Source organism: Mustelus asterias, chromosome 4 (genome assembly GCF_964213995.1).
Source record: "Mustelus asterias chromosome 4, sMusAst1.hap1.1, whole genome shotgun sequence".
In the NCBI taxonomy this organism is placed as follows: domain Eukaryota; kingdom Metazoa; phylum Chordata; class Chondrichthyes; order Carcharhiniformes; family Triakidae; genus Mustelus; species Mustelus asterias.
The window spans coordinates 87,107,606-87,132,746 of NC_135804.1; the positions used below are offsets into that span (position 1 = coordinate 87,107,606).

Here is a 25,141-nt window from a genome sequence, read left to right on the forward strand (position 1 = left end):
TTTCCTCCCACAGTCCCAAAGAGGTGCTGGTTAGGTGCATTGGCGATGCCAAATTCTCCCTCAGTGTACCCGAACAGGTGCAAGAGTGTGGCGACTGGAGGATTTTCACAGTAACTTCATTGCAGTGTTAATGTAAACCTACTTGTGACACTAATAAAAAAACAAAAAATGCAGATCACAGCGAGTATAGACTGTGGCAAGCGGATAACATCCAGCTGCACTAATTCCTCCCGGGTACTGCTGCCTGCCAGCCTAGGTTCCCCTGGCAATGTTTCCGCGTCCCATTGCCTGGTTACCGCCGCCTCATGGCCGGCTGTTGACAGCCGAGGCCGGGAACCGGATCGGGGGCCGACTCTGAGCACCCCCCTCCCCGCCCGGGAAAGGCCAATCTCTACCTGCCCCCCCCCGGCCGCTCCGACCATAATCCCAACTTACACTGTGATATGGCCGGCCCCTCGCACCACCACCGGGTCCGGAGTGTACCGGATCAGATGTTCGTCCATCACCACCCGCTCGTCCTCCTCCTCCAGCTCGGAGATGGTGTCGAAGTCCGCCATCTTGCTGCTCAGGGCCGCGAGCCGGGCCCGCGCCTGCGCAGCCGCTCATTCCCCGCCCGCCGGCTGGCCGGCGTCACAATCAGCCCCCGCCACGTGCCGAACCGCAGGCGCAACACAGCTGCAGAGGCTGGGAATGGACTGGATGGATTGGGAATGACCAGGATAGACTTGGGTAGACTGGGAATGACTAGGATGGAATGCGATTGACTGCGATAGAGTGGGAATGAATGGTTGGAAGAAATTGGGAATGACTGGGATAGACAGGGAGAAACTGGGAAAGAATGGGAATGGTTGGGTAGATGGGATAAGACTGGGAATGACTGGATATTGGGATAGAATTGGAATGAGTGGAAGAGGCTGGAATAGAGTGGGAATAGACTGGGAACGACTGGGAAAGGATGAGAGAGACAAAAGCAGAAAATGCTGGAAAATCTCAGCAAGTCTGACAGCACCTGTGGGTAGAGAATAGAGCCAACGTTTCGAGTCTAGATTACCCTTTGTCAGAGCTCTGACGAACGGTCATCTAGACTCCAAACGTTGGCACTATTTTCTCTCCACAGATGCAATCAGAACTGCTGAGATGTTCCAGCATTTTCTGTTTTTGTTTCAAATTTCAGCATCCACAGTATTTTGCTTTTATCTAAAGGCTGAGAGAGACTGGAATAGACTGGGAATGGCTGAGAGAGACTGGAATAGACTGGGAATGGCTGAGAGAGACTGGAATAGACTGGGAATGGCTGAGAGAGACTGGAATAGACTGGAAATGGCTGAGAGAGACTGGAATAGACTGGGAATTGCTGAGAGAGACTGGGATATACTGGAAATGGCTGGGAGAGAGTGGGATAGACTGGGAGAGATTGTGAAAGTGTGGGAGAGATTGGGAAAGGAGAGACTGCGAGCTACTGGGAGAGAATGTGAAAGCGTTGGATAGACTGGAATGGCTGGGATAGAGTGGGAATGACTTGGATAGAGTGGGAATGGATGGGATGTGCCAGGCATGACTGGGATAGAGTAGGATAGAATGAGAATGAGTGGGATAGGTTGCGATAGAGTGGGAATGGACTGGGATAGAATGGGAATGAGTGGGATAGAGTTGGAATGGACTGGGATAGAGTGGAAATGGACTGAGATAGAGTGCAAATGACTGGGATAGACTGGGAATGGACTGGGATAGATTGGAAATGAGTGGGAGAGGCTGAGATAGGATGGGAATAGAACAAAGAGAGAACAAAGAAAATTACAGCACAGGAACAGGTCCTTCGGCCCTCCAAGCCTGCACCAACCATGCTGCCTGACTGAGCTAAAACCCCCTATCCTTCTGGGGACTATATCCCTCCATTCCCATCCTATTCATGTATTTGTCACTATCGTATCCGCTTCCACTACCTCTCCCGGCAGTGTGTTCCAGGCACCTACCACTCTCTGGGTAAAAGACTTGCCTCATACATCGCTTTTAAAACTTGCCCCTCACACCTTAAACCTATGCCCCCTAGTAATTGACTCTTCAATCCTTGGAAAAATTTTCTGACTATCCACTCTGCCTATGCCCCTCATAATCTTGTAGACTTCTATCAGGTTGCCCCTCAACCTCTGTCGTTCCAGTGAGAACAAACCAAGTTTCTCCAACCTCTCCTCATAGCTAATGCCCTCCATACTAGGCAACATTCTGGTAAATCTTTTCTGTACCCTCTCCAAAGCCTCCACATCCTTCTGGTTGCGTGGCGACTAGAATTGAACACTACATTCCAAGTGCGGCCTAACTTAGGTTCGAAAAGCAGCAACATGACATGCCAATTTTCTAACTCAATGCCCTGGCCGATGAAGGCAAGCATGCTGTATGCCTTCTTGACTATCTTCTCCACCTGCGTTGCCACTTTCAGTGACCTGTGTACCTGTACACCCAGATCCCTCTGCCTAATAATACTCTTAAGGGTTCTGCCATTTACTGTATATTTCCTATTTGTATTAGACCTTCCAAAATACATAACCTCACATTTGTCCGGATTAAACTCCATCTGCCATCTCTCTGCCCAAGTCTCCAACCGATCTATATTCTGCTGTATCCTCTGATGGTCCTCATCGCTATCCGCAAATCTACCAATCTTTATGTCATCCGCAAACTTAGTAATCAAACCAGTTACATTTTCCTCCAAATCAATTCGTATATAATACAAACTGCAAAGGTCCCAGCACTGATCCCTGAGGAATGCCACTTGTTACAGCCCTCCATTCAGAAATGCATCCTGCCACTGCTACCCTCTGTCTTCTATGACCGAGCCAGTTCTGTATCCATCTTGCGAACTCACCTCTGATCCCATGTGACTTCACCTTCTGCACCAGTCTGCCATGAGGGACCTTGTCAAAGGCCTTACTGAAGTCCATGTAGACAACATCCACTGCCTGAACCTCATCAATCATCTTCGTCATTCCTCAAAAAACTCGATCAAGTTAGTGAGGCACGACTTCCCTTTCACAAAACCATGTTGCCTCTCACTAATACATCCACTTATTTCCAAGAGGGAGTAAATCCTGTCTCGTAGAATCCTCTCCAAATAATTTCCCTATCACTGACGTAAGGCTCACCGGCCCGTAATAACCTGGATTATTCTTGCTACCCTTCTTAAACAAAGGAACAACATTGGCTGTTCTCCAATCCTCTGGGATCTCCCCTGTATGTGGAGATGCCAGCGTTGGACTGGGGTAAACGCAGTAAGGAGTCTAACAACACCAGGTTAAAGTCCAACAGGTTTATTTGGTAGCAAACGCCACTAGCTTTCGGAGCACTGCTCCTTCGTCAGGTGAGTGGGAGATCTGGGATAGAGTGGGAATGACTGGGAATGGACTGGGATAGAGTAGGAAAGACTGGGATAGAGTGGGAATGTCTAGGAGAGAGTGGGGTAGACCTAGAGGGATTGGGAAAGTGTGGGAGAGACTCGGAAAGGAGAGACTGGAAAAGACTGGGAGAAAGTGTGAAAGAGTGGGATAGAGTAGGAGAGAGTGGGAATTGTTGGAATAGATTGGGAATGGGTGGGATAGGGTGAGAGTGGGAATGGGTGGGATAGGGTGAGAGTGGGAATGGCTGGGATAGACCGGGAAAAGACTGGGATAGAGTGGGAATTGCTCGGAGTGGGATAGACTGGGAGAATTTGGGAAAGTGTGGGAGAGACTGGGAAAAGAGAGTGGAAACGATGGAGATAGTGGGAGAGAGTGTGAAAGAGTGGAAATGGACTGGGATAGAGTAGGATAGACTGGGAATGGCTGGGAGAGACTGGGAATGGCTGGGAGAGACTGGGAATAGCTGGGATAGAGTAGGAGAGACTGGGAATGAGTGGGATAGAATGGGAAAGTGTGGGATAGTCTGGGAAAGGCGGAGAAAGACTGGGATAGAGTGGGAATGGCTGGGATAGGGTGTTAATGGCTGGGAGAGACTGGACTAGAGTTGGATAGACTGGAAAGCGTGGGGTAGAATGGGAATGGCTGGGATAGAGTGGGAATGGCTGGGATAGACAAATAAAGAGTGGGATAAACTGGGAAAGGCTGAGAGAGACTGGGAATGGCTGAGAGTGAATGGGAATGGCTGGGGGAGAATGGGAAAGTGTGGAAGAGACTGAGAAGATGGGGAAAGACTGGAAAAGAGAGGGAGGGAGCAGGAAGGACAGGGAGAGAATAGGAAAGAGTGGGAGAGACTGGGAAAGAGTGGAAGACACTTGGAAAGGGTGTGAGAGACCAGAAGAGTGTGGGACAGACAGAGAGGCTGGGAAAGAATTGAAGAGGTGATAGAGACTGGGTAAGGTTGAGAGAGGCTGGGAAAAGGCAGGAGAGGGTTGAAAAGAATGGGAGTAGGTGAAATAGATTAAAAGAGGATGGAAAAGGAAAGGCTAGGAAAAGATGATGGAGGTTGGGAGAGCCTTGAGAGGCTCATCCAGAGTCCACAGACACTGTCACACCTGCTGAGCAACATTTCCAGCATTTTCTGTTTTTGTTTCAGATTCCAGCATCTGCAGTATTTTGCTTTCCCATCCAAGGCCTTGCCCCCCCAATATAAAATCACTGTCTGCTTGAGGCAGGTGGGAAGCTGGAGAGAATTCCATCCCAGCAATTTCACACTCCAACCCCTGCCTAAAAATGTGCCAGTGGGGGAGTGCAAAATTCACACCAATATGTGTGGCACCAATTTAATAACAAGAATGTGCTACTGAAGAGCCGGTGGAAAAGTGAAGTTGAGGCAAATTAGCCATGATCATATTGAATGGCAGAACAGGTTCAAAGGGTTTTGTGGTCTATTCCTGCTCCTATTATGTTCTTAATTTAGGAGAGTGCGGTGATTGTCTCTTTAAGAGCTACCCGATGGAGTAAAGCTCTCATGGTCTGAAGACCTAGGTAGGAATTTTACTGTCCTGCCTGCCACAGGAATCGGTGCGGGCGAGGGACGGACTATGGAACGGTCCGTTTACTCGGATGTGATTTTATGGTTTTGGAACGAGCAAGGCTATAAAATCCTGCCCATGGTTTGGGGGAATCCCTCGGGGGAGGGGCTTTCCTAGTAGTAGATTGTACTTTGGACTAGCTGCAAGCATTCAGTTCATGAAACAGTCTGGTAAGTTGTTTTGTTCTGATAAAGAAGCCTCTGGGAGTATATCTTTATATTTTTCAATCATCCTGTATATTGCAAATAAAGTAGATGATGCATTTCTCTAAAAGACAATTAATTTGGAATTTCAGAAAGCATTGCCCACAAACATTCTAATTAAACTCGAAAGCCCTGGGTATCTATGATAGAACAAGGAGAAAGATTGTATCAAAACAGAAGTTGCAGATTGGAGCCGCTGAAGAGTCCACACTTTGTAGCTTTGTAGCTTTAGGGCAGCACAGTGACACAGTGGTTAGCACTGCAACCTCACAGCGCCAGGGACCCGGTTTCAATTCCAGCCTTGGGTCACTGTTTTATGTGGAGTTTGTATGTTCTCCCTGTGTCTGCGTGGGTTTCCTCCAGGTGAACAAAGAACAAAGAACAATACAGCACAGGAACAGGCCCTTCGGCCCTCCAAGCCCGTGCCGCTCCCTGGTCCAAACTAGACCATTCTTTTGTATCCCTCCATTCCCACTCCGTTCATATGGCTATCTAGATAAGTCTTAAATGTTCCCAGTGTGTCCGCCTCCACCTCCTTGCCTGGCAGCGCATTCCAGGCCCCCACCACCCTCTGAGTAAAATATGTCCTTCTGATATCTGTGTTAAACCTCCCCCCCTTCACCTTGAACCTATGACCCCTCGTGAACGTCACCACTGACCTGGGGAAAAGCTTTCTACCGTTCACCCTATCTATGCCTTTCATAATTTTATACACCTCTATTAAGTCTCCCCTCATCCTCCGTCTTTCCAGGGAGAACAACCCCAGTTTACCCAATCTCTCCTCATAACTAAGCCCCTCCATACCAGGCAACATCCTGGTAAACCTCCTCTGTACTCTCTCCAAAGCCTCCACGTCCTTCTGGTAGTGTGGCGACCAGAACTGGACACAGTATTCCAAATGCGGCCGAACCAACGTTTATACTCTATGCCCCGTCCTATAAAGGCAAGCATGCCATATGCCTTCTTCACCACCTTCTCCACCTGTGACATCACCTTCAAGGATCTGTGGACTTGCACACCCAGGTCCCTCTGCGTATCTACACCCTTTATGGTTCTGCCATTTATCGTATAGCTCATCCCTACATTATTTCTACCAAAATGCATCACTTCGCATTTATCAGGATTGAACTCCATCTGCCATTTCTTTGCCCAAATTTCCAGACTATCTATATCCTTCTGTAGCTTCTGACAATGCTCCTCACTATCTGCAAGTCCTGCCAATTTTGTGTCGTCTGCAAACTTACTGATCACCCCAGTTACACCTTCTTCCAGATCGTTTATATAAATCACAAACAGCAGAGGTCCCAATACAGAGCCCTGCGGAACACCACTAGTCACAGGCCTCCAGCCGGAAAAAGACCCTTCCACTACCACCCTCTGTCTTCTGTGACCAAGCCAGTTCTCCACCCATCTAGCCACCTCCCCCTTTATCCCATGAGATCCAACCTTTTTCACAAGCCTACCATGAGGGACTTTGTCAAACGCTTTACTAAAGTCCATATAGACGACATCCACGGCCCTTCCCTCGTCAACCATTCTGGTCACTTCTTCAAAAAACTCCACCAGGTTAGTGAGGCATGACCTCCCTCTCACAAAACCATGCTGACTATTGTTAATGAGTTTATTCCTTTCTAAATCCGCATACATCCTATCTCTAAGAATCTTCTCCAACAACTTCCCCACCACGGACGTCAAGCTCACCGGTCTATAATTACCCGGGTTATCCTTCCTACCCTTCTTAAATAATGGGACCACATTAGCTATCCTCCAATCCTCTGGGACTTCACCTATGTCCAGTGACGAGACAAAGATTTGCGTCAGAGGCCCAGCGATTTCATCCCTCGTCTCCCTGAGCAGCCTTGGATAGATTCCATCAGGCCCTGGGGATTTGTCAGTCTTTATATTCTCTAATAAACCTAACACTTCCTCCCCTGTAATGGAGATTTTCTCCAACGGTTCAACACTCCCCTCCGAGACACTCCCAGTCAACACATCCCTCTCCTTTGTGAATACCGACGCAAAATATTCATTTAGGATCTCCCCTACTTCTTTGGGCTCCAAGCATAATTCCCCACTTTTGTCCCTGAGAGGTCCGATTTTTTCCCTGCTCCGGTTTCCTCCTACACTCCAAGGATATGTGGGTTATGTAGATTCACCATGCTAAGGGCCCGATTTTATCACCATGGTGCACCATCTTTGGGCGTGAAAACTCGGTAAAGTCAGGCGTGAGGCGAGTAGCGTGATCTGGTTTCCCCCTTCACCAAGGCCCAAAAATGGCCACGATCGGGACCGCACTTGCATGCATTTAAATGGACTTAATGGGCTGCATGCCCAACTTTATCGGCACTTCCACCTTTACCACTGCGTTCGCTCATCCAGAATCCGGGTTAAACAGACATGCTCCATATAAGTCTGATTCGGGCACTCCATCAGTGAGGAGGTACGTGCCGAGTGTTCGACGGCTCTCTGCTTGAGATCAGTGGGGAAGGGAGGGGAAGGTGGGTCTGACGGCTCTCTGCTTGAGATTGGTGGGGCGGGGGAAGGTGTGTCTGATGGCTGCCTGCTTGAGATCGATGGCGGGGGGAGGTGGGTTTGATGGCTCTCTGCTTGAGATCGATGTGGGGGGAAGGTAGTTCTGACAGCTCTCTGCTTGAGATCGGTGGAGGGGGGAAGGGTGGGTCCGCTGCGACTCTGCTTGAGATTGGTGGGGGGAAGGGAGGTCCGCTGCCACTCTGCCTGAGGTCAGTGGGGGGAAGAGGGGAGGGGCCTGTGATCGCTCTGGGTAGTGGACGGTGGGGGGATAGGCAGTCAGTAATGTTGTGGGGGTAGGGTAATATCTGTGGGGGCCAAGGGGAGGCATTATCCAGCCCAGGAGCAATGTGGCAGGGGAGCAGCATTCTATCATTTTTTTCCTGTGCATGCGCAGTTGGAGGCGCCAATTGAAGCTGCAGAGTTTTGAGTGCTTTAAGCCCCGCCCACAGGCTTGTGCCGCGCGATTCAGAGTCACTGATATTTTTGCAGGCAGAATGTGTATGGGGGCACCTCAGAATGGGTCTAAAAGTTGGATCTGAAACACTCCCAATTTCAAGTCCGCCCAGCACTTAGAATCAAAATGGTAAAATAGGGCCCTTACTGTCAGGGGGTATTAGCAGGGTAAATGCATGGGGTTACAGGATAGGGCCTGGATTAGATTGTTGTCAGTGCAGGCTCAATGGGCCAAATGGCCTCCTTCTGCACTGTGAGGTTTCTATTAATCTGTTGGCCTGTTACTTTAAGATCTTTGATCTGAATAGGCAGATCCAGGTAAATGTAACTGCTTATAAAGTGCTAGAGTCAATGAGAGGGGTTGTACAAAGGCTGCAGATGCTGGGAACCTTGAATAAAAATGGAAGTTACTGAAAATACTTGACAGGTTAGGTCGCATCTGTGAGGAGAAACAGAGTTAGCGATTCAGCCATTCTTTGACCAGAACTGGGAAAATTTACAAAATGTAGCAAACTTTAAGCAATTGCGGAAATAGAGAAAGAGGGTGGAGGTGGTCAGTTGGATAAACTAAAATGGCTAGCTTGCTGCAATTGGCCAAGGTGGTTTGGATTAAACTCCAGAGATTTAAAAGGTGGAAATCATCTACAATTCCTACTCTTGATCATTACCTGCTGACTATTGCTGAAAATCATTAACTTCCTGGAAAGTGGGTGCATGAATTTTGGCTTAATGCAGGATTGGGCTTGGTTGTCATGCTGCCCAAAATAATTTAATTTAATTCAATCACAGAATGGTTACCGCACAGATTGAGGTCATTTGGCCTGTTGCGTCTATGCTGGCTCTCTGAAGAAAAAAATCCCTAATGTCACTCACCCACTCCCCATAGCCCTGCACATTCTTCCGTTTCAGATTATAGTCAAATTCTCCTTGAATGGCTCGGCTGAATCTGCCACCAGCACACTCTCGAACAGCTCATCCAGATTCTAACTACTTGCTGCATGAAAAGGTTTTCTTTATGTCGCCATGTCTTCTTTTGCCAATTACCTTATATCTGTGCCATCTGGTTCTTGACCCTTCGGCTAATGGAAACAATTTCTCCCTATCGACTTTGTCCAGACCCCTCAAGGTTTTGGATGCCTCTATCAAATCTCCACTTGACTTCTTCTCCAAGGAAAACCACCTCAACTTCTCCCAGCTATGTCTATCTGAAATTCCTCATGCCTGGAACCATTTTTATGAATCTTTTCTGCACCTTCTCAAATGCTTTCATATTGTCCCCAAAATGTGACACTTAGAAATGTGCACAGTACTCCAGTTAAGGCAGAATCAGTGTTTTATGCAAATTTAACATGATTTTCTTGGTCTTCTACTCTATGTGTCCTAATAAAAGCGCCTCGGATGCTGCATGCTATTAACCACTAAACTTGTTCTGCCATCTTCAATGATTTATGCAAATATACACCCAGGACCCTCTGCTTCAACAATCCCCCCACCCTTAGAGTTGTACCCTTTATTTTAAATTGTCTCTCCATGTTCCTTTTGCCAAAATGGATCACTTCATAATGCTCCCCACGCTGATGAGTTCAAAAGCAAGGTGGGCACACTTACTACAGCAAGCTGCAACCTATTGCCCATCCATTCTTCCATGGTGAATGTACCATTGGATGGGGGATGCAGTTGGGAAGACCTCCTATCAGTGGTTATTTGGGACCCAGAAGTGGGCAATTGAAGCCAGAATTTAACCAGTGACTTGAGAGACCCATGCCAAGCGGCCAGGCCGACAAGTGTCCTGGTGGTGGATGGGGTGGGGTTTCCTCCTTAACTAGCCTCAGGGTCCATTGAGAACCCCTCCTCCAATGGTGTAAGCCACGAGGCTGCCCATCCCTCAAGGCCTCTCAAACTCCAGCACCCATCCCCTCACTGACTCCCCTTGAGGATCCCAAACACTTGTGAAGATCTGATCTATCACTGCCCAACTATGATGTGCTGGCAGTGACCAGTTCTGTTGGTGCTGCCGGTACATCAAGAACTGCCTCCAATTGCCAGGCAATGTTCTGAGGCTAGGTTTCCTGTACCTGATGGGTGGAAATGCAATTAGCCATTAAATGATTGCAGGGCAGTCATTCTTTCCCTAGGTGAGCTCCATCCTGCCCTTTAAGCCTGTGGGACCACAGTGCACTATATAATTCAGCCCCCCGATAGATTCTGGATCCTGACACTGTGTAACATAAGGATCAGAGATGTGCATGCCACTCATACATTATCTATTTTGAAATACAAATGCACTAATTGGATTAGTGGTGAACACAGCGCCCAATTAGTGGCACAGAAGTGACGACGAGTGTCTGTCTTCATGAGATGGGTGCTGCCTACAGAGCACCAGCTGTAAAATAGCACAGCCCAAGTTTTGTTGTCCAGTCACGTCCAATAGGGTGGGGGAAAGTGGGGGCGGTGGGAAAAAGTATGTGTGCGTTGGGAGAGTAGTGAGGGGAAAATTACAATATGTGTGTGGTGGAGGGGATTTCATTAAATCTTTTGTCACAAGTGAATCTGGAGAGCTTGGGCCAGCACCTCCATTGCCCCATCTTGCCAGCAACCTCCACCATGGCCCCTCAATTCCCAGTCTCGTCATTACCCCTTCTGCCCTCAAAGACTTAATGATTTTATTTCCTCTACGTTTGTCACCTTGCCCACAATCTCAAACAATTGCAGTCTCCACCTCCCTAGCCTATTAACCAGCTCCTAAAGACAATTGATGCATCATTAATCAGAAGCAAGTGAGCAAACCCCTGTTCCTCCCCCACACCAACACTTTGAAGATTGCAGACTGTCCCAGAGGTCTTGGGATCTAGAGGCAGCCTCCAGTCCCACATCTCAGCTAGAGTTAATACCTTCAGTCAGTACAGCAGTAAGAAAAACCAATAATAAAAGCTTTACATTTCTTTTGTTATTTTCATCCTTGGCTGGTATTAGGAAGATGAGGAAACTTTACAAGTATAACATTAATGCAAAATGACAGGAGCAGTGTGCCTGTTCTGATGTTAGAATATACAACTAATGATTTAATAAAATACATAGATATAAAAAGTTTGCATATGTTAAGATGATAAAATACATACCTAGTTATGCTTTTAGTGAACTTTTATGTAAACTTCTGATCAGTTTGCCAGACATGTGATCTGTAAAGTTTAAGTGGGTGATTTTGCTGACTTACATGCACAGGGTTAAGGAGAGGAATTAGCTTAGTCCACACTGTAAAACAGGCATCCCTCTCTATTAGAGAGAAAGAACGGGTTATACATTGCTTGAGGGACACCATTCTGTGAGACTCGGACAAGCTAAAGAGGCAAAGTTAAAACAGTTAACAATCTCACTTATATCTCATTCTTTGACAGGTACCTCAGACTATAATGTTCATTCTGCTTAACCTGAAACATTTCAAACTTGGTGAAATGAGAACCTGGAAAAGCAGACTGCAAAACCTAGGGTGTAATTTTAAGTGTCAGTAGAAAGTGAATTCTTCTTGGGTTTGAAAGAACATCTAAAAACTGATCCGTAGACCTTCTTGAGAATTTTAAATATCTACTCAGAGTTACTTTAAATGCTTAAGAATGTGGATACCTACTGTTATCTGCACTGTTTAAACATTTATGTGTAATTGCTGGGAGGGGTATTGTGATTATGCTTGTAACCACAAATGCACTAAATTATCTGCTGGTCAGAAGAAACGAAAGCTTTAGCCAGGAAGCAGTCAGGTTAGAACAGTGACTGCAGCTGCAGATTGTAGCAAGGAGTCTCTTTATAAATAATATTTTGGGCATTTCCTGACTGTGAAAACAACAGAAACTAAAACCTTTTCAAATTATAATTCTGTTTTTTATTTCCTTAAATAATTCATTGTCACAAATTGGGTTAAGTAGGTTTGTTTTATTGAGATTTCTGAACCAGTCCTCAAGGTAGTCCATGAGGATATTCTCTTTTAGTGGAAATACTCACTAATTATGTTGCATTCCACTGTCCCGATCTTTGCACCCTTTGTTTAAGGGAAACTTCATTCAGCTCAAGGATTGAACCGGGCAGTTCACGTGTGCAGCAATGCACCAATGCGATATCTGATCCTCATAATACATTGGCCAATGTTGGGAGGCCCAAATTCTAGGTGCACCGACTGGTGTCATTCCAAACCAATAACCCAACATCCTCTTGTTAGATATTCGATATATTTTTTGGAACTGTATTGAAGCTTTTAAGCATTAACTAGTTCTCACACTTTAAAATGTACAAAGATTCCAAATTGACCAAATCCACATATTTTTGTTTGCTGGTACTGGAATGCAAAAACAGACGGGAATGCACCCAAAACTCCCTTTTATTAGCAAGTTGGATAAAGAATTCTACCTTAAAATGTCAATGAACTAGTCCCTGCAAGTTAATACATTTCTAGATTTTAAAATGAGGCACAGCATTTGGGAACGGTGATTAATTTGCCGAACACATCACACCAGACAACACCATATTTTGACCATGTAACATAGTTGGATAGTTTACAGAACACGACCCCACACTTAATAATATAACAGGTGAAACAATGCTCTCTGCAGTCTGTTCGTGGACTTTTCCCCTCCTTTGTAAAATACTTCAAAGTTTATGAAAAGCTTTTTAAATGTGAATGGATTCTACATTTATGTATCCAAACTGATCAGTAAAAAGGAAATAATCAACGCAATATGGCCAGGAATGTTATCAAGATTCTTGGGAAAATACCTTCCAAATTATTTTAGTGTTCAAGTCAAAGTTTGATCTAGATATAAAACATTTGCTTGTGACTTTATATCGCTCCCTGATATCCGTAAAATTCACATCATCTGAAAATGTAAAGCGCCTTTTTTTCATCTCTCTCTTAATGGAGTGCTCTCTGTACATAATCTTGGGCATATGGCTGGGTCATCCTCACAAGCTCTGAAGTCCTTGCTGTGGTTGTTAAAGTGTGACAGTTACTTGGGCCATATTCCCAACAGGCGGCCCTCCAGAGATGTGGCCCCCGAGCAGCATCTGCCCCGCCATCTCTACGGGACTCCCTGGACCTGGGCCGTGGGGAGCCAGGCAGCCATCAGACTGAGCCAACTGTTTCTTGGTCATCTTCCGTTCCTTTGCCCTCCGATTCTGGAACCAGATTTTCACCTGAGTGAAAACAGAATTAAAACCATAAAAATCTATCCCACAAGGTGGAAAATGAGCAAGCATTTTTTACAAGAGGAAGAAGTTCCTTGTGTTTATTTTGGAAGCTTGGATCAGGAGAAGGCCATTCAACTCGCTGAGACAAGTCCACTGGTCAACCAGACATGCATCTAACTATCTACCTGCCTTGTTTCCCCAATCCTGAATGCTTTTGCTTACCAAGCTATCAGTTCCAGTGTTGAAATTTTCATTGACCTAGCCTCAGCAGCTTCTCTGGAACAGAGAGCTCCAGATTTCCACTATCCTTTAGCGCCATATCACAGTCTGTATTTTTTTATTCATTTGTGGAACTTGGGCATGGCTGGTTGGCCAGCATTTATTGCCCATCCCTAGTTGCCTGAGTTGAGAGACAGCCACATTGTTGTGGCTCTGGAGTCACACGTTGGCCAGACCAGATAAGGATGGCAGATTTCCTTCCCTAAAGGACATTAGTGAACCAGATGGGTTTTTCCAACAATCAACAGCAGTTTCACGGTCATCAGTAGATTCTTCATTCCAGATTTGTTTTAATTCCACCATCTGCTGTGGAGGGATTTGAACCCCAGTCCCCAGATCATTAGCTGAGTTCCTGGATTAATAGTCTTAATGATAGTACCACGAGGCCATCACCTCTCCAACGTTTAAATGCACTTCACATGAAGCCTTTTTTTGTTTATAAGCTGTGAACATCAGTGGAAAGGTCAGCATTTGTTGCTCATCCTCTTCTTTGCCCTTGGACTGAGTGGCTTGCTACACAATTTCGGAGGATCATTGTGATTCAACCATTATTACTGTGGATCTGGAATCACATATAGAGCACACTAGGTCTGGATGGCAGGTTTCCTTCCCTGAAGGGCATGAATGAACCAGGCAGGTTTAAAAAAAAATCAAAGTTAACGTTAATTTATTAGTCACAAATAGGCTTACATCAATGCTGCAATGCAGTTACTGTGAAAATGCTCTGGTCGCCACACTCCGGCACCTGTTCGGGTACACTGAGGGAGAATTTAACATGGCCAATCCACCTAACCTGCACATCTTTGGACAGTGGGAAGAAACCGGAGAACCCAGAGGAAACCCACACAGACACAGGGAGAACGTGCAAATTCCACACAGACAGTGACCCAAGCTCGCAATCAAACCCGGGTCCCTTGCGCTGTGAGGCAGCAGTACTAACTACTGTGCCACCCATTGTCAATCATTCAATTCAATGTTAATCATTGCTGAGTCAAGTTTTCAATTTTAGATTTTGATTAATTGAACTGAAATTCCATCAGCTGCTGTGGTGGGATTTGAATCTCTGCTGTATTAGTCTGGGAGTCTGGATTACTAGCCCTTTAGGCCACCAGCTCCCCCTCATACTGCAAAGCTGCAGCTTTCAAAGAAACACGGGAAATGAAAATAGAAAATTCTGGAACGACACATGGTTAGTCAACATTTGGCGGCACGGTGGCACAGTGGTTAGCACTGCTGCCTCACAGCACCAGGGACCCAAGTTCGATTCTGACCTTGGGTGACTGTATGTGTGGAGTTTGCATGTTCTCCCTGTGTCTGTGTGGGTTTTCTCCCACAGTCCAAAGATGAAGGGTTAGGTTGATTGGCCGTTGTAAATTGCCCCTTAGTGTTGGGGGACTAACAGGGTAAATACGTGGGGCTACCGGGATAAGGGCCAGGGTGGGACTGTTGTTGGTGCAGGCTCCATGGGCCAAATGGTCTCCTTCTGCAGTGTAGAGATTCTATGAAAGAAAGGATTAATGTTTAGTGTGTGAGAGCTAAGCGTCATTTACTTTCTTGTTCTTCCACCGGCCCTGCTCATTTCTGTTATCGTTTAAGAAACACAACCTTCGTGAGTATGTCCCCACAATCTGAAATTATATCTTCCCACAAAATCCACCTCTTGGATTGTCTTTGGTAACATCCACCTGCTACCCACTCTTTAACCTTCACCCCGTCAACACCCCCACCCCCCCCCCCCCCCACTACTTTTGTACCTTCTGCTAAAGGCGCAAACTATTGATTTATTTTCTTAGGTTAGGAGTCATACATGAGCATCATAGGGACAAACGTTGCAAATAGCGAATTAAGTTTCCAAATAATTGTTTACTGGCAATAACCTCACACGAATTGGCAGAAGGGGTATTACTTCCTAGTCATCGCTATATATCAGTAATTAGTCACCAGAGTGAAACTGGTCAAGGGATTTATCTGAGGAACTCAGGAAGTTGGGGGAGGGGGGGGGAGGTCACATTTCCTCAGCAATACTTAGCGAAATCACACCGTTCTTCCTTTAAAAAAGGAAACGCAAGCAATATGGGATTTTCAGAAATAAGATTAGAAAATTATGGAATGCACTGTAGGTGTGTCTGGACATTTGCCAGAGTTGAGGCTTGGAAGAAGCAATGATATGAGAATGTTCAAGTGACTACAGACATTGTGGGGAAATCAAAGATGAAAATTAGAATATCACAGAAAGAAATTACAATCTGGCAGGAGGAGGGGGCATCTACAAAGATCGCCACAGATTTCATTACTCGGTATTGTGTTAACGAACCTGTCTTTCAGAGAGTCCCAGAATGGTGGCCAGTTCGGATTTTCTCTTGATAGTAATGTACCTGTTGTAGTGAAATTCCTTTTCCAGCTCAAGCCTCTGATGATCTGTGTAAACTACCCTGTACTTGTCTTTTGTCCGGGTTTTACCTGTAAAACGATAGCGAGGAACTTTAAAGCAATATGATGACTAACCCAACCAACCCAAATCTGAAAGCGAGAGTGCCTCTTTCATTTGACCACCGGGCTCTAACTGAACACCATGTTTTGCGTTTAAGTGTCAGCATTAATTGTTGGCCATCTATTGTGGTTATTGTCGGTGCAGACTCGATGGGCCGAATGGGCCTTTCCGTGGCTATCTGTTACACACATCAGTGGGATTCTAGTATTTTAGAATAAGGTGCTGTATGCAAGCCATGTACTAAACCTGGCTTTCCCTTGGCCTGTTGAATACTCAGTTTGTACGTTTTTGACAAGGACTCATAAAACAACTGAAGGGTCCAGTAAAACTGGATTTTGCAGTCTTGAAAGTTATTCATGCGAATTGACCAACTAATTAGCATTGTTAATGGTGGCTATTCTTGTCAACATTAAAATGCCTCGCCTGTGAAAACTCTTAACAAAAATACTTCCTCCCATTCTTAAATTGTGTTGAAGATACCTAGTAAATTAGAATATTATCACTTAATAAGTACACTTTGGTATATGCTAACAGAGAATATTCTAAGTTTTGAAACTGTCCTGTCCAAGTATCTGTAATGGTAATACTTGAAGCGAGCACATTTTTAAAATAGCCCTCACACAGAAACTGTCAAATGAAAGTTTAGAGATATCAATCAATATCCTACACTTTTCTAAGACTTTCGAGTCAGCCATGTTTAAATTGGGGACATTATTTATGTTCACTGAACAGCATAAAGTGATTACAATTCATTGAACTCTTCATCCCTCTTGTCTTTGTTGGCTTACGAACTTCTCGATACAGCTATCCAAATTCAGCGCCTTGTGTACGCCTGCAATTCGATATTTACCTTCCCAGATAAGTAAATTCTCAAAACAAGATGTAGTTAAGTGTGCAAAATGACACTTTCAAGCAAGTGTCAGTTTCGACAGCTCTGCCCTCCATCATGTCTCTCTCCAGTTTCCCAACGACAATGAAACATTCCTGTTCAGGCCGATTTCCAGCTGACCGGTGCTGCGACCGCGACTTGAAAAGCAGAAATTGCAAACAAAAAATCTACCTCAAGCATTACATAACTGGAAAGAAAAGCAAATAGAGTGAAGTCACAGGAATCCAAACGAATGATAAAGGAGCGGATGCGTCTGCATATATCATTGTGTACCGAACCATTCTATTCCCATGCAACAATCAGCTGTAGTTTATGCAATGTTTGGAATTTCAATGTAAACGCTTTCGGGAAATGAACGAAAAAATGTCTCAAATTAATTATTTAGTTCTTGTCAATGTCTGCAGCTCGGTCACAGAGATGGAAAGGTGGGACAGGACTACCTCTATAGAACATAGAGCCGCTCGGGCAAGTTAACAACGCGGTATTCATATGATAAAGCGAACACACTCCACACAAAGAGCTACAAGCCAATTTTACAAAAGGGTGGTTTTCTAGTAGCTGGATCACAGGGCAATCTGTTTGATTTCCTTACGCATAAACAAATGGCGGCACCCACTTTCATCTTAAAAGCATCTTTTTTGTTCTGCTAAAAAAACATCGAAAATGAAAGCTGCCTTTTACCTGAACGTCTCCAGGACCCGAAAGTACACGAAGAGTAGGAGGGAACCAAACTTAGTGCAAGGGAAATGTTAACTTTGATCTGAGATTCAAGTCCGAATCTGTATTGCAGCCAATGGTAACAGAGGAGGTAATAAACAGTTTTGCTCAATTTAACTCTCGCCAATATTAATCTTCATTTTGTTTCACGGGCTACCTTCTGATTTACTGATTGTATTTAATAGATACAAGCGGAATATAAGAATCCATATTCAATGGCTTATTTTACTCAATTGAATCCGAACCGAATGAGCGTTAAAAGTGTAGCGTTTGGAAGAGTGGCCCAAATACTGATGAAATGTGAATTTACTGAGAGCATTGGCTCTTCAAAATAACATCCCTTGTATTTATTTAGAGGCATACAAACTATCTTCAAGCCATTAGAGATGTGTTCAGGATCCTGAAAATGTTGCAGTTCATTCATTTCTCTGAATGATTCTTGAATCTTTTTTCTGTCTTATGTGTTGAGCGGCTTCCAGCCAGTGCACTGTTCTTGTTCGCCTGACCAATAATATGTATGTCTGTAAGGAGTAGAGAGTGTTGTTGATCATTGATCCCATTCCAAATGGACCAACATTGCTGCAATAAGGATTTTAAAAGGCAAATAGAAAATCTACCAACTTTTACTCTTTTCAACTTGATGATCGCTTCTTTTCCAGATGCCGATGGGACTTGCTGTTCCACCATAACCTCATTTTCTATCGAGTTTTGTTTAGCCATTTGGAATTTTATTTATTTTAATATTGTTCACTTGTTAAGAGCAGGTTGGTTTAACATGGTTCACACACAAATGCAAATCACTCAATGCTACATGTGCTTAATTCCAAGCGTCTTACAAATCATTTCCAATCCCAGCCTGCTGATCCAAATCAGAAATAGGTTTGATTTATAATTGACTTGCACACCCAGGTCACAGATAAAACATATTTGCATTTGAACAAAAATTGACCTGTCTTGCGGGTGTGCTAAGGGTTAAAATTCAACAGGTTATACGGAGCCTATGTAAATATGACCTCGGTTTATAACGTGGCCATCCGCACTCGCATTATTCACCTTGGTAATAAAATTCAGGAGACATTGCGAGCCAGACAATGCTACAAGGACAAGATTCATTATTTATTGTGAAAATCGTCACCCTTTCCGGTAATATAAAGCGGCCATGTTCCCAGATAATGAGGCGTTAGGAAGCGTAACAGGGCGCATATCAAAGCGAGCAAAGTGTTGAAAGGGCATGCCGCCTGAATATGACAAATAACAATGTGGTGACTGAAGAAACGGGACCTCACAGCTAGTTTACAGGATGGCAAATTAGCATTCAAACCGAGACCGGCGCCTGGCTACATTCCCACCTCTTGGAATTTGTATGGGATTCTATCCCTGGAATTTGGGAAATGAGTGCTTCTGTCTCTTAAATTAAAAAAAGTTTGATTTTGTTAGACTGGGTAAAACCCCGTTTTTTCTAAAAAAAATCTTCCGCGGGACTAAAATGACTAAGAGATTTATTTAGGTACAGAAATAGATTATGAGCTGGAACGCTGAATTCTGGAGGGAGAGTTAACATGGAACTGGCAATGAGGAAAGAGGTGGAAGCCAACACGTTATGTAGGACTAACACTGGCAGCTTGCGAAGAGGCACCCAGGTTTGTTCACACACCCTGTAACCTCTGTGTAACCTTACAAGTGGAGCACAGGGTTTAGTCCTCACATCCAGCCTGACCCTTCACAAAGCAGGTCTGAAGCTAACACCTTCCAGTTCACTCGCCAACCCTAAAACCTATTCACAGTCAAGCTGATTATTTATATTTGACACTGAGGTTCGATGTGCTTCTGGAGTATGTGGAAGTAATGTCAATTTACTGGCTGGTAACTGGTCCTCGAACAATGGGGCAATGCCGAAGCGCTCTAATGAATTATTTTGTGCGGCCTCCGGCATTTCAACGTTGTGAAATAGTCACATTTACAATAGTCACGGCCAGATCCCATCATTTTCCCAGTTCTATTTGCAGAAGCGGACCAATCTGAAACCCTCAATGAATAGAAGCTGGATTGTTGTTGCTTGTTGTTATGAACTAGGAGCAGGAGTAGACCATTCGGCCCCTCCAGCCTGATCCGCCATTTGATTTGATAATAATCTGCATCCGACCCACCCCTATAACCCATCACCTCCTTGCTTATCAAGAACTCTCCACCTCTCTGCCTTAAAAGATTCCCTTCCACCACCTTTTCAGGAAGAGAACTCCAAAGATTCCCCACCCTCTTGAGAGAAATATATTTCTCATCATTTCCGTTTTAACTGGGCGACCCCTTATTTTTAAATAGTGACCCTTAGTTCCAGATTCTCCCTCAAGAGGAAGCATCCTCTCAATGTGCTAACATCCAACAATGACCTGGCTTCAAATCATAACGTTTATTTTCTAACTCTTTCCAAAAATGATTAATAAACAAGTAGCAAACCAAACACCTGGGCTGAAGTAGAGTTTGGACATCAATTGTAGGATGCTTTAGTATCTTACCAAGTGGTTAATAGACGGGGTTGCAAGATAGAACCGCCTGTATTTTGTTCCTATTTTACTAAAACGAAACCAATCCATTCAGTCTGGTGTAAAACATTGGTATAAAGGTAGTTGGCACATTAATGTTCAGTATTTGTTCGATGTGCTTGATCCAGCAAACCTTTAGACATTGTTGACATCTCAGTGGCCTGGAGAGCGGATGTGTAGGCGGTAGTACATGGAGTGGCGCGCTTTCCCACGCAGAGCCTGGTTGGCAGCATGAGAAAGGTGTTTCGTGCAGTCACACTGTGGTGGGACACACGAATGACTTGGCCCCGGCCTTTCATGTCCTTTAACACATTAGGTGGGAGGTATCACTGGTCTTAGCTTTCCCATTCAACCCAGTTCAATGGAGCTCCGGCCCTGTCCCTATTTAGTATCCAGTAATCGGTAAGGCGCAGCTTCATGTTGGCTACACTTCCATCAGTCCTGGTGGGTTTATTTTTCAATCCCGGCTCTGTATTTGCCAATTATTTTACATATTGCGAAGTTGAAGTTAATGACACTTCAATATTTCGCCGGTAATGCAATTACATACAAAAGAGATTTGCAAACGAAAAGACCAATTTCCTGCCCGCGCAATTTCTCCCTCGTGAAAGAAAGAGACTTGGCCAAATCCCAGAATGTGGAGCTTAAAGCTGATCACACAAACTGATTTTGCTGCACTCAAAATACAACAGCAAACCGAGCTGTGAAAGTGTATCATACATTGCCAGACAATTAACTCAAGTATTTCCTACACACTGCATAGCAAACTTGAGAGATAAAACGAACTTCTATAAACTTTTTTTTAAAGCAAAGGACCCTTGTGTGAATGATAACATAGAACTAACTCTGCCGAAGGCACCAATCATCATCGTTCCTCAATCGCAGACTCCAATACTACAGAAAGCCAAGAAGGAGTCAGTGCAATATCCTTCTAGAAATGGAGATTTGGCGTATGCATCGATAGTTTCAATTAAATATAACGGCTGCAAGCTGACAATGTTTGTACTGATCATTAGTTCACTGTCCTCCTTGGTGAACCTACTGTTTAAAATGAAGTTGCCTTACTTGTGACCTGAATGTACTTAACTTGGAGACTTTCCGAGGCTTGGAGAGTTCTTACCTGCAGCAGAGATCTGTGCCGTTTTCTTCATCCATTCATAAGGATTGCGCCTTTGGCTATTGGGTGAGGTTTGACCCCCTGAAGTTGCATCTAAAGGAGGAAGGATTCCTGCCGCTGAGGGGTTCAAGGCATTATAGTCAGGCGAACTGTAAGGAACCTGCCCTGGAGTAGAGTTACTTATCTGCACTGGCACTGTGTTCGATGGACCGGGCCCATAGGAACTCCAGTCCTCCCTTGGTGGACCGTAGGGAGAGGTCCAAGACACCGAGGTTTGGGGGTGATTTTCCATATTAGGCACATGATATCCCGCGTACTCCGTGTACTGTGGTGGAGAGACGAAGTTCTGTGTGGATAAATTGATGCTTGGTCGTCGAACGGGCCCTGGGTACATGCTTACTTCTTTATCCAATATATAGCCCACATACATGGCTAGGGTTAGGGTTCGCGCACATGCTGCAGCCAGATGCGGCTGCCTACTCGGACTGGTATTGGTCTGGTAAGGCTCATGCTGAACTGCCCCTATGGCACATGATTAACCATTGTTTACAGGATCCTGCTACTAACGGTGTACCACAGGCGCCGCAACGTCATTGCACCGCCTGGCCACCTATTTGCATTCAAATCATTTGTTTTTTTTAAACACACCTTTCTGCACTGGGGCACTTCCTATAGCCAGCTATAGTCACAAGCATTAAAGAAAATCACACGCCACCCTTTTACCCATTGGTTTAGATACATTACAGGGTTGAAATCTGACCTCGAATGTAATATTACCAAGTTAATATAAAACCAAGAAACATATCGAATGCTTCAATGACATCTGTCCGTCAAAAAACAATGATGTACAAGATTTTAATCTAAGATGCACTGGGTTCACCCTTGAGCACAACTTGCATGGAGTACTTTGAATGGCTACCCAAATCTGCTGATTCACGATTTGCTGAAATTGGACAAGAAATTAAAAAGATGAAAATAGTTTTTTTAAAAGAGTAAGGACCATCCGTCTTGTTTTATTTATACATGGAAAAGGAAAACAAAGCAATAACTTGAGATTCCAGCACCCGCAGTATTTTGCTTTTATAAGTTGAACTATTCATTAGAAAGGATTCAATTGTACTATTCAAGTGTGCGCGCCAACATGTATTATCTCATCTCAGGAAACTGCTTAAAGGCAAATCTGATCCTTATCCTCCAATGTTTATCAGGCTCATCGGGATATCTAACGGTATAAATTCCCGTCTAAAACTAACTTTAAAAGTGCAAATTCAAACTGGTGTGAGATGGCCTTTGGGATGTGACCAAATCAAACTATTTTGTTCCCGTTTTAGGATTTTGTTTACCAAATTGACGTGGAGCTGCAATTCTTCCGACTTTTAACACGAAAAATCCCCACGGGAAAGGGACCCTGTCCACCAAAGCTTTTCAGATTGTTATGCAGATGAGAGGCAAGTCCATTTGACACAACTATTGACGGCACGAAGAGGTGCAAAGTATCATGAAGCGGTTTCTTCACGCGAGGTGGACATTACAGTGGAAAACCCTTCACAGTTATAGCGAAGCCACTTGTTAAACCCAGCCCAGCTCAAAGGAAATGTGTATCTGATCAAGGGTTCACTTTCCATCTGAATAAATACGTTTTTCCTATGCCGGGCACTGCGCTTTTACAGTGCGAGGGACTTACCTGGATCTGGGCCTGTATTTAAGGTTGCAGTTGTACTCTAGCACTGGTCTAAGATTAGGGATTAGAAGTACGATCTGCAAATGGCAAAACCTTTGTTATACTGCCCTGGTCTACGCAGGAGATAGTTTGGTGTTTGCTTGTTTACAAATGGGCGGAGTCTGCTAAATCCACATTAAAAATGCTTTTGCCAAATCCTTTGCTTTCGGCTCTAACGTGCCCAATTGGACAAACTTCTGATCACTTCCTGAATTCCGATTGATATTAGACTGGAGATATATATACTAGACATGGAATGGGCTTGGTAATTATGCAAATTGTGAATACATACTTAGCCTGAAGCTTTGAGTGAGATATGTATAAGGAATGGTCAATCTCTCCTTAAGGAATTTACAGTGTGATATGACAGTGATAAATATTTCTGTTCTTTCTGATTGCTTCTTGTCTCTTGTAGTTTGCCTTCAAGATGCATATTTAATTTTGTTGCTGAATGGTTTAGTTTAGTTTTTTAAAATTTATGAATTAGTGTCACAAGGAGGCTTACATTAACACTGCAATGAAGTTATGTGAAAATCCCCTAGTCCACACATTCTGACGCCTGTTTGGGTACACTGAGGGAGAATTTAGCATGGCCAATACACTTAACCAGCACGTCTTTCGGACTGTGGGAGGAAACCGGAGTACCAAGAGGAAACTCATGCAGACAGGGGAGTGCTTGCAGGTTCTGCGCAGAAGGTGACCCAAGCCGGGAATCGAACCCTGGCGCTGTGAGGCAGCAGTGCTAACCACTGTGCCACCGTGCCGCCCTGTACATGCTGCCATGAGGACATAGCAAATCATAAAATAAGCACCTGTTATACTTAGGAGCATAGCAATGGTAGGTCACTTCTCTCCATAATCCTGCTGCAACATTCAAAGAGATCATGGCCAATCTGCGACTTAATGCCATGTATCCACCTTTGCCCCATATCCCTTAATACCTGTCGTTAACAACTACCTATCAACTGCAGTATTTTTTCCAGCCATTAACATTTTATGCTGTGACGGCACGGCAGCACAGTGGTTAGCACTGCTGTTTCACAGCTCCAGGGTCCCGGGTTCGATTCCCGGCTCGGGTCACTGTCTGTGTGGAGTTTGCACATTCTCCTCGTGTCTGCGTGGGTTTCCTCCGGGTGCTCCGGTTTCCTCCCACAGTCCAAAATGTGCGGGTTAGGTTGATTGGCCAGGTTAAAAAATTGTCCCTTAGAGTCCTGAGATGTGTAGGTTAGAGGGATTAGTGGGTAAATATGTGGGGGTAGGGCCTGGGTGGGATTGTGGTCGCTGCAGACTTGATGGGCTGAATGGCCTCCTTCTGCACTGTAGGGTTTCTATGATTGTATGCTGACCATAAAGATGGCAGACCTTGATCTGCAAGTTAGCATTTTTAAAGGAAAATAATCAGCAGAACCCTCTTCCCCCAATGCCACCCCTATTACTAATGTGAATGTTTCTGCTGCTGCATACCGCACACAAGTTTCCACCCAGAGTGTGTAGCACCTGAAATTGCTTCTACACACAACAGATTTTGGGTAGGAACTGTGCTAGGGCAAAGAAAATTGCTGGCAATGAAAATGTAAAGAGGCAGAATGGATGACAATACAAAGAAAGTGTGGCATTTCATATCTTTATACTTAAGGGCGGGGATCAACTTTTTAGGATGTATATGAACAATCCGGGTGCACACATAATCGAAGAACTCTGGTTCATTTGCTGTGTACAATGTTCCTGAAGCCTGTCTGTTTTAATTAAAGGAGGTGAGCTTTTGACTAAACAATTACTGACGTTCCTAACAATCATATAAAAGTGAACATTATAAACAGTTTATCTCAAACCAGGCTGTAAATGCTTAGTCAAAAAGCACAGTTAAAGATAGATGTCCTTTAAAACTGAGTAATAAATTCAAAGTGAGCTTGTTAAAAGGTGACGGAATGGCAGAGAATCTTGCAAGCCTTTAATGACTGTCTGATTACTCTTATTAATTACTGAGATAGGGGAGAGTGTTTTTCTACACATTTACTTCTTAGACTTCACTTAGGATCAT

At 44.5% G+C, this 25,141-nt stretch overlaps 3 protein-coding genes across 3 annotated transcripts in view; all 3 read right to left on the reverse strand.

The window, feature by feature from the left end:
• The window catches only part of chic1 (cysteine-rich hydrophobic domain 1), a 32,069-nt gene extending 31,460 nt beyond the window's left edge, over nucleotides 1-609 (reverse strand). Inside the window, exon 1 of the mRNA XM_078211337.1 lies at nucleotides 436-609. Coding sequence (XP_078067463.1) covers nucleotides 436-557 — 122 coding nt within the window. The 5' untranslated portion in view covers nucleotides 558-609. The remainder of the gene's footprint in view (nucleotides 1-435) is intronic.
• kdrl (kinase insert domain receptor like) overlaps nucleotides 1-25,141 on the reverse strand; it is a 509,442-nt gene that overhangs the window by 202,773 nt on the left and 281,528 nt on the right. The gene's annotated exons all lie outside the window — the stretch shown is intronic.
• cdx4 (caudal type homeobox 4) lies at nucleotides 13,153-21,810 on the reverse strand. The gene is made up of 3 exons (XM_078212045.1): nucleotides 21,384-21,810; nucleotides 15,941-16,086; nucleotides 13,153-13,353 (listed from the first exon to the last, which is right to left on the reverse strand). The coding sequence occupies exons 1-3, from the start codon at nucleotides 21,808-21,810 to the stop codon at nucleotides 13,153-13,155; spliced, it is 774 nt and encodes a 257-aa protein (XP_078068171.1).

Bases quoted from the DNA above. Each gene is read 5' to 3' on its own strand.
- cdx4 (XM_078212045.1), bottom strand. From the start codon at position 21,810: ATGTATGTGGGCTATATATTGGATAAAGAAGTAAGCATGTACCCAGGG. The intron at 16,087-21,383 runs GTAAGAACTCTC...ATCGTTTTACAG, and splicing joins GGCACAGATCTCTGCTGCAG to GTAAAACCCGGACAAAAGAC. The intron at 13,354-15,940 runs GTTCGTTAACAC...GTTTTCACTCAG, and splicing joins TGGGACTCTCTGAAAGACAG to GTGAAAATCTGGTTCCAGAA.